Here is a 9,522-nt window from a genome sequence, read left to right as displayed (position 1 = left end):
ATTTGTATGTATCAATAGTTTATTTTAATTGCATATGTAGTATTTCATTGTATGTGTGCACCACATCTTTTTAACCATTCACCAGTTGAGGGACATCTAGTCGACCGAAATGTATGGCTTTTACAAACAAAGCTGCTATGAACATTCACATACAAGCTTTTCTGTGAAGTGAGTTGTCATGTCTCTGAATTAATGCTCCAGTGGAATTTCTGGGTTGTATCGATTTGTCCACCATCTTAGAGGATGCAATGGTGAAGGAAATAAGGACGTTTGCTGCCCTCCAGAGCTACACAGGCTGTTTTAGTTTCCTGATCATCCATTATTTCACAGCCAGTCGCTTATGTGCAGTGAAGATCTATGACGCATATTTTGTGTCATCTGAAATGTATTTGGGGACAGCCCATGGTGTAGCTATGTTTATTGTCACACTTGCTCTACTGAAGAATCTAGTAGCCCTCCTCTCCCTTCATGTGCACTAACAGATGGTTTATACCTCTACCACATACATTAGGAATTCTGACTTATTTGAAATTTTGATTCAACTGAATGGTTTTACTGAGTACTTTCTGTGTGTAAGCAATCTTTTAAACACTACAGGGAATATGAACATAAGAAAGATCATCTATGCTCTTAAATTGTTTACACATTAGCTGGGATGAACTTGGGAGTGCAGCTGAGGATGGAAGGAAAATAAGTGAAACATACCTAAAGTAAAAATCAGTATGTGACGTGTGCATTAAAGTAGGTACAAAATGAATAAAGAATCACATCTACTTAGAAGGATCAAAAGAGGTTTCATTAAAGAAGTAGTGAGAGGGAGTGGGGGAATACTAAACTTTGGAATTCCGGGTGGATATAAATGGCATTCCAGAAAGATGGAGTAACATAATTGTCGCGGCGTTGTGGATGCGACGAACAAAATCACCGGTGGAGAAAAGGGACAGAGTGGCCATTCTCTGATTCAGTGAGAGCACCATGACCTTTGCCTGGACAGGCTTTTCTTCCTTTCTGGGAGGGTCGCATCAAACAAAGTTACCAATCTCTTTGCTCAGGTGGCTTTACATGGTCGTTGCTTACAGATAATAAAGAAAAGAATGTTGTGCATGCAAGGAAACGATAAGGATGGGAGATCTGGCCACATCCTGTCCTTAAAATAGTTCAGAATAGACCTTGAGAAGTTACTTTAAAGTTATACATTAAACATCTGCTGTTTTTCAGCTCAGAGTGAGGAAGTTGTTTTTAGCAAAAGCAAGCTTTTAAGCAGTACAGATACAATGCAGGCCTGATTCCCACGAGAAAGGCCGACCTGCAGGCCTGGCTCCTGTGTGCTGCCTCACGCCTGCTGGTTTTCCGAACCAGGGCTGAGCTACATTCGCCATTGCCACGTGGGCCGGTTCCCTATAGATAATCATGAATGAAGCAAAAGCATGCATCGGTAAGCATCCCGGAAGGGCTGCGTAGCGATCATTTGTAGATGGTCTGGCAGATTAGACAAATAAAAGCCTAATAAAGACAATTTGAAATAAAATGATGAGGATCTTTGGTGCCAAGTTTCATGGTTCAAGTTAATGTGATAGCTGGGGAGAAGCAATAGATATTTTAAAGTAGGAAAATAAAATACATAAAACTGTGTTGAAAGAAGAAATTTCTGATAGAACAGTAGGCAATTTGAATGTGAGAAGGATAAGGAGATGATGACCAGATAAATAGGCCTTATAGAAGCACAAGCTTGAATTCATCAAGCCTGAACGTAAGCAGTAACAGAGGAAACAGAAAAGAATGAATAAAATGGATCTCATAAAAAAATAAATTAATATAATTCAGCAACTGGATGAGCATAGGGAATAGGAGAGAGGGAGGAATCAAAAATGATATAGAGATTTCAAGGCTGAATAGGACTGTTGAAATAAATTAAATGTCAGGAAAATAAACTGCTTTGAGCAAAAAAAATGAGTCCAGTTTTGCAAATGTTAAAATTTTAGTGTCTCCTGTTCTAGAAAGATAATAGGACTGAAGACATGAATTTGAGGGTCATTTACATAGAAGTGAGAGGGAATGGGGGTGGGCTGGGTGGAAGGGGGCCAAGGGACAAATTGGGACAACTGTAACAACATCATCAATAAACTATGATTTCAAAAGAGAAGAGAACCAATTGAAAGTTTTCAAAAGCTGAAAGTAATGTTCAAGAAGTAATTACCAAATTTTAAGGTAGTGATATAATATATATCATAATAACATAAAAATTAAAAATAGTCTTTCCAAACTGACAGTTGCAGAGGGGATGGGCATTAGGGGATTGGGTGAAAATGCAGTCAATAATATCATCATAACTATCGGTGGGCGCTGGAAGTTAGGAGAGATCACTTTGCAGGTTACATAATTGTATACACCTAAGACTAAGATACAATAACATTGGGTGTTAGCTGTAAGTGAAATAAAACAGTATTTTCATTCATTATTTGTGTTGAGGTATAATAGGCATTTGATCAATTCATTTATCAATTTTCAGAGATCAATGACAATCTCAAACATTGTTTGTGGGTTATAGAAACATCAAGGACACAGTGCATTCATAAACGACTTGCAGCCTTCCATGGGGTAGTGAAATAAAAATTGGGTACTATGGCTTCGATGTTTGAAACTCATGGTGAAAATGATTATCTGTGGAGTTTAACTCCGTCCTTTCCCTGGACTGCATGACTGTGCTTAATCGAAAGTCTACTATGTGATTTCTTTAGCACAAGTAGTATATGCAGCTTTTTTATTATGTTGATAACATCGCTTTCTTTTCTCTCTTAGATAAAAAAAGTTTAGGAAATGTTTGCTGTAATGTAATACCCCACTGCAGTGGTCTTGATGTGCTTTTCAGAAGTTTTTTCAGGTGATTTATGAAACCAGGCAACTCAAAAGTAGAATTTTATAAGACCAGGCCAAAATTACTGAATGCTTGTTTAAGACCAGAACCCACTGCCTCTTGTTTATAGAAAATTGATTTTCAAATAAGAAGTGCTCTGAATATCTAAAAGATAGTTTGAGCAAGTCTTTCTTGTCTTTGCTGTTTTACTTTAAAAGCATATGTAAGGACCTGCTGAGGTCCCTGGGAAGAAGTAGGAGGGACTGAAGGAGGAGGTTGCTGAGACAAGAACAAATAGTCTAGGATGGGGTTGGCTGAGAAGCTGGTGCCTCCAGAGCGCATGGCATTATGGGCCAGAAGCTTCCTCGAGGATGCCCAGGTGATGGTGCTGCAGCTGCCTGTGCTTCCCAGTTGACCGTGTTTGGGTTGGGAGAAGAAACTCCAGATGCAGCCAAGGATCGGGCCTGGCCTGGCAGGGGGTGGCAGGGTTACTCTTTGGGGTTCTAGAGGGGACGGGCTCTGAAGCGGAAGTCTTTTGTTCTTCCACAATTGTGTAGCCTTTGTATCTTAGGTTGTTTTAGTTTGTAAACTAATCCTATAGAAATAAGATAAATAAAACAGGGGAAATGCCAGGAAAACTCAGCTGTTAAAGATTTTTAGCCTAACTGACAGGTCTGGTGATTAAAGCTGTAACCGAAGAGTTAAAGAGTTTAGCCTTCATTGAGAGGCTTAAGGGACAGATGCATGTGGGAAGCTGTTCTTCCAAAATTGTGTAGCTTTGGAATAAAGACTCCTTTCCTTTATCACCAAACCTTTGCCTCCGGAATTTTGCCTAGAGGGTGGTGGCAGGCAGCGGAGCCCCAGTTGCTGTTGGGTGACAGTAAGAGCTGTCTTATTTCTGATCTTTTCATCATTGAATATAATATTGTGTGTTTGCATATGTTGAGGGGAGCTCTTCTATACCCAATTTGTTGAGGGTTTTTATTATGAAAGGATACTGTATTTTGTCAAAATCTTTTCCTGCATATATTGAACCATATGATTTTTACCTTCTATTCTATTCATGTGGTGTATATAAGTTATTGATTCTCATGTATTGAGCCATCCTTCCATTCCAGGTTTTAATCCCATTTGGTCACAGTGTAGATCCCTTTTCATGTGTTGTTGAGTTTGGTTTGCTAATATTTTGTTGGCATTTTTGCAACTATTGTCATTGGGGTTCTTGTCTATAGCTTTCTTTTCCTACAGTGTCCTTCCTTGAATTTGGCGTAAAGGGAAGGTTGCCTTTGTAAAAGTTTGAAGCTTTTGCTTTTTAAAAACTACTTGAATGAGTTTAAAAAGAATTGGTATTGATTTCTCCTTAAAGGTTTGGTAAAAATTTTCCGGCGAAGTCATTTGGATCTGGGTTTTTCTGTGTTTGGTTTTCATTGTTTTATTGTTGTTTTCAATGAAGGATTCAATCTCCTTACTCATTAATGACCTGTTCCCATTTTCTGTTTCAGCCATTTTCTGTTCAGTGGTGGTAGGTTGTATGTTTCTAGGAATTTATCCATTTCTTCTAAGTTATTCAATTTTTGGCATATAATTGTTCACAGCAACCTCTTGTAATTCTTTGTATTTCTGTAGTAGCAGTTGTAACGTCTCCTTTTGTTTCTGATTGTATTTTTAAAATTTGTGCCCTCTTTTATCATAGTTAGGCTAGCGAAAGATTTGTGAATATGGTTTATCTTCAAAAAACAGCTTAGTTAAGTTGACTTTTTTCCTCATTTTTCTTGTCTCGACTTCATTTATTTCTGCTCTTTATTTTCTTCCTTCTGCTAACTTTGAGCGCATTTGTTATTCGTATAGATCCTTGCAGTGACAAGTTAACTTGTTTATTTGATCTCTTTTTTTTATTCTTAATGTAGGAGTTTGCCACAATAAGTTTTCTTTTTAGAACTGTTTTTTTGCATCATACCATAGGTTTGGAATGTTGTGTTTCCATTTTTGTTTCTTTCAAGATTTGTTTTTAATTTCCTTTATTATTTTACTTTTGACCCATTTGGGTTATTCAGAAACATGCTAATTTCCACATATTTGTGATTTTTTTCCACTTTTATATCTGTGATTGATTTATGGTATCATACCAGTGTTATGGCTTAATATGTGATCTTTCCTGAATATGCTCCCTTTAACTCTACAAAAATATGTGTTCTGCTACTATTGAATAGAATGTTCTAGATATTCTGTTCCATATATGTCTGTACCTATTTGATAGAAATTATAGTTCAAGTCCAAAGTTTCCTTATTAGTTTTCTGCCTGGATAATCTATCTACTGTTAAAAGTAGGGTATTAAATTACTCTACTATTAATGCATGGTTGGTTATCTATTATTGCCCTCAGATCTATTAGTGTTTGTTCAATAAATTTAGCAAATTTGATGTTGGGTGAATATATTATTTATGAGTGTTACATCCTGTTGACTAATTGACCCCTTCATCACTATATGATACCTTCTTTGTCTCTTGTTACCTTTTTTGGCCTCAACTTTCTTTTGTCTTATATAAGTAGAACTATGCCTGCTCTCCTTTGGTTCTACTTGCATGGAATATTTTTTTCTCTCCCTTCACTTAAAGCCTTTGCCAGTGGGGTAAAATGTTAAGGGAAGATGAATCTTGGGGAGGGAGGAGTGGGGAATTCATGGAACTGCTCTTCTACATTCAGGTGACTGTCACGGCGGGTTAGTGCCTGGGACCCAACCAACCAGGACAGAGCGCAAGTGGTGGGCAAGCCAAGGAGCCGGGGCTCCCTCCACCCCGTTTCCTCCCCTTCTTCTAGGCCTCTCACCCTTCCTCCCCATCATTCCTACACTTGCTCCCTCATGCCCTCCATATGCCCTTTTGTCCTCCATGCCCCCTAACCCTGTAACTCCCCTTTCCCTTCCATGGTCCCTTTCACTCTCCACCCCCCCAATCTCCTCCATGGTCCCTCCCACTCTGTACCACCTCCATTCCCTTCTATCTCCCTCCATTCCCTTCCATTCCCCTCCACTGTCCTCCACCCCAATTCCCTCCATGGTTCTTCTGGCCCTCCATCCCCTCCCCATTCAGCTCCATGGCCCCTCTCACTCTCCACCCCCCAATTCTCCTCCATGGTTTCTCCCACTCTCCATCCCCCCCCCGGCCTCCCCCATGGTTCCTCCCACCCTCCAGCCCCTCCCATCAGGCCAGCTCTCTACCAATGATGAGTCGGTGACATCATCAGAATGGTCCCTATGCCATCACGTAACGGATCTGCTACTGTTGCCAGGCAACCCAGTGTGTACAGCAGGAAAGAGCAGCAGAGGAGGGCAGTTTTTGGGTGTTTGTAGTGATGGAGGGGTCAGAGGTGGTGGATTTGACAGCCGACGAGGAGTCGGAGGTGGTAGATATGACAACGGAGGAAGATCAGGACGTGATAGATTTGACAGCGGAGGAGGAGCCTGACCTGGTGGTACTGATAGACCCAGAAAACCCGGAGCAGGAGACGCGGATAGACCGAGAAGACTTGGAGGAAGAAGAGCTGATAGAACCATCAGCTGAGGAGGAAGCATCACACAGCAGTTTACAGGTAGGCCATCCCTCAACCCATGCCCCCCAAAACCGGTGGACCCCCAACCCGTTGCCCCTCCCTAACCCACGGTCTCCCCCTAACCTATGGTCTCCCCCTAACCCGTGGCCTTTCTGCCCCCTTTTCCCTATCAGGACGATCTGATGCCCGTTCCCATGGAGGTGCGAGTCAGGGCTCTAAAGCGCCTGCACAGGGAGTTCCTGGACATCACCAAGGACCCTCCACCCATGTGCTCTGCTGGGCCCGTGGACATGGAACATATGTTCCACTGGGAGGCGGTGATCATGGGGCCCCAAGGCAGCCCGTACGAGGGAGGAACCTTCTTCCTAAAGATAGATTTCCCAGGGGATTACCCCTTAAGAGCCCCACATGTGTACTTCACCACACGGATTTTCCACCCCAACATCAACAGAGGAGGAGAAATCTGTCTAGACATCTTAGGGCCCAACTGGTTCCCGGCACTGACTGTGCCCCAGCTGTTGCTGTCAATCGCCTCCTTCCTATGCGACCCCAACCCAGATGACCCGTTAATGCCGCGTATCGCAAGAATGTACGTGACCAATAGGGCCAAGTACAACGAAAAGGCGCGGGCCTGGACCAGGAAGTATGCCATGTAACTGACATGTAACTGACAAGGAAATGTGAAACATTGTGTAATAAATGCGTGGCAATTTCATCGGTTGTCTCTTGACTGCTCTCTAGGAAGCGACGTTTGCCCGTCTTTCTGGGCACACGGTGTACTCCTTCCACATGGAGGGCGGTGGGGAGGCGTGGGGGTGGGGAGGCGTGGGGGTGGGGAGGCGTGGGGGCGGGGAGGCGTGGGGGTGGGGAGGCGTGCGGGTGGGGGAGGCGTGGGGTGTGGGAGTGGAGAATTCATGGAACTGCTCTTGTACATTCCGGCGACTGTCACGGGGGTTAGTGCCTGGGACCCAACCAACCAGGACAGAGCGCAAGTGGTGGGCCAGCCGAGGAGCCGGGGCTCCCTCCACCCCGCCCCCTTCCCTTCTTCCAGGCCTCTCACCCTTCCTCCCCATCATTCCTACACTTGCTCCCTCATGCCCTCCACATACCCTCCTGCCCTCCATGTCCCCTAAGCATGTAACACCCCTTTCCCGTCCATGGTCCCTCCCACTCTGTACCACCTCCATTCCCTTCCACTCCCCTCCACTGTCCTCCACCCCAATTCCCTCCATGGCCCCTCCCAGCCTCCAGCCCCTCCCATCAGGCCAGCTCTCTAGCAATGATGAGTCGGTGACATCATCAGAGTGGTCGCTCCGACATCCTGTAACGGATCTCCTACTGTTGTCGGGCAATCCAGTGTGCACAACAGGAAAGAGCGGCAGAGGAGGGCAGTTTTTGGGTGTTTGTAGTGACTGAGGAGTCAGAGGCGGTAGAAATGGCAGAGAAAGGGAAAGTAGAGGTGGTGGATTTGACAGCCGACGAGGAGTCGGAGGTGGTAGATATGACAACGGAGGAAGATCAGGAGGTGATAGATTTGACAGACCAGATTGTCTCGGAGGAAGTAGAGATGGCGGAGCAGATAGGCCCGGAAAACCCGGACGTGGCGGAATTCGTAGAACTGGAAGACCAAGAGGTGGTGTGGATGATAGACCTGGAAGACCCGGAGCGGGCGGAGACTACAGACTCCGAAGACTCAGAGGAGGAGCTGACAGAATCGGAAGACTCAGAGGAGGTGGAGCTGGTCGACCTGGAAGACCTGGAAGACCCTGAGGAGGAGGAGCTGCTAGAACCATCAGCTGAGGACGAAGCATCAGACAGCAGTTTACAGGTAAGACATCGCAGTGCAGCCGAGTCCCCAGCTCTCCCTGCCCCCCCTCCGCCCCACTGTCCCTGTCCCCCGACAACCCGTTGACCCTGGAGACGGCTTCAGCCCACTTATCCACGACCTGCTGGGTGGCCAGCCCCCATAACCAAAGGTCCCCCCAATCCGTAGGGCACACTTCGTGGGCTTTCCCTCAACCCATGCCCCCCAAAACCCGTGGACCCCCAACCCGTTGCCCCTCCCTAACCCGCGGTCTCCCCCTAAACCACGGTCTCCCCCTAACCCATGGTCTCCCCCTAACCCATGGTCTCCCCCTAACCCGTGGCCTTTCTGCCCCCTTCTCCCTATCAGGACGATCTGATGCCCGTTCCCATGGAGGTGCGAGTCAGGGCTCTAAAGCGCCTGCACAGGGAGCTCCTGCACATCAACAAGGACCCCCCACCCATGTGCTCTGCTGGGCCCGTGGACGTGGAACATATGTTCCACTGGGAGGCGGTGATCATGGGGCCCCAAGGCAGCCCGTACGAGGGAGGAGCCTTCTTCCTAAATATGTATTTCCCAGCAGATTACCCCTCAACCCCCCCTTATGTGTGCTTCACCACACGGATTTTCCACCCCAACATCAACAGAGAAGGAGAAATCTGTCTAGACATCTTAGGGCCCAACTGGTTCCCGGCACTGACTGTGCCCCAGCTGTTGCTGTCCCTCGCCTCCTTCCTATGCAACCCCAACCCAGATGACCCGTTAATGCCGCATATCGGAAGAATGTACCTAACCGATAGGGCCAAGTACGATAAAACGGCGCGGGCCTGGACCAGGAAGTACGCCATGTAACTGACATGTAACTGACAAGGAAATTGACACATTGTATAATAAATGCGTGGCAATTTCATCGGTTGTCTCTTGAGTGTTATCTCGGAAGCGCTGTTTGCCCGTCTTTCTGGGCACACGGTGTACTCCTTCCACATGGAGGGCGCTGGGGAGGCGTGGGGGTGGGGAGGCGTGGGGGTGGGGAGGCGTGGGGGTGGGGAGGTGTGGGGTGGGGAGGCGTGGGGGTGGGGAGGCGTGGGGGTGGGGAGGCGTGAGGGTGGGGAGGCGTGGGGGTGGGGAGGCGTGGGGTGGGGAGGCGTGGGGGGTGTACACCTTGCACATTAGGGTGTGTGTGGAGGGGTAGCGGAGGCATGGGGGTAGGGAGGTGTGGCGATTACCAAAAGGACAGCAGTATGAGGGGACTTCCAACAGAAGTGGGTAACAGGGGATAAATGGTGATGAAAAGAACACAATGAAAAATAAATT

General features: G+C 46.1%; 2 protein-coding genes across 2 annotated transcripts; both read left to right on the top strand.

The window, feature by feature from the left end:
* The first annotated feature begins 6,598 nt into the window (after nt 1-6,598).
* LOC149990325 (ubiquitin-conjugating enzyme E2 D2B-like) lies at nt 6,599-7,060 on the top strand. The gene has a single exon (XM_090264349.1). It carries the CDS (start codon nt 6,599-6,601, stop codon nt 7,058-7,060), a length of 462 nt encoding a protein of 153 aa, XP_090120475.1.
* A 1,559-nt stretch (nt 7,061-8,619) lies between these two features.
* On the top strand, nt 8,620-9,060 carry LOC149990324 (ubiquitin-conjugating enzyme E2 D2-like). Its single transcript, XM_090264415.1, has one exon. It carries the CDS (start codon nt 8,671-8,673, stop codon nt 9,058-9,060), a length of 390 nt encoding a protein of 129 aa, XP_090120541.1. The 5' UTR covers nt 8,620-8,670.
* The last annotated feature ends 462 nt before the right edge of the window (nt 9,061-9,522 follow it).

Source organism: Furipterus horrens, unplaced genomic scaffold (genome assembly GCF_987537825.1).
Source record: "Furipterus horrens unplaced genomic scaffold, mFurHor1.1.pri manual_scaffold_17, whole genome shotgun sequence".
In the NCBI taxonomy this organism is placed as follows: domain Eukaryota; kingdom Metazoa; phylum Chordata; class Mammalia; order Chiroptera; family Furipteridae; genus Furipterus; species Furipterus horrens.
The sequence above is the reverse complement of the archived record's forward strand: the minus strand, read 5'-3'. Positions and strand labels throughout refer to the sequence as shown.

What these genes read in the sequence shown, in the direction of transcription:
- LOC149990325 (XM_090264349.1), top strand. Translation starts at nt 6,599, where the DNA reads ATGGAGGTGCGAGTCAGGGCTCTAAAGCGCCTGCACAGGGAGTTCCTG.
- LOC149990324 (XM_090264415.1), top strand. Translation starts at nt 8,671, where the DNA reads ATGTGCTCTGCTGGGCCCGTGGACGTGGAACATATGTTCCACTGGGAG.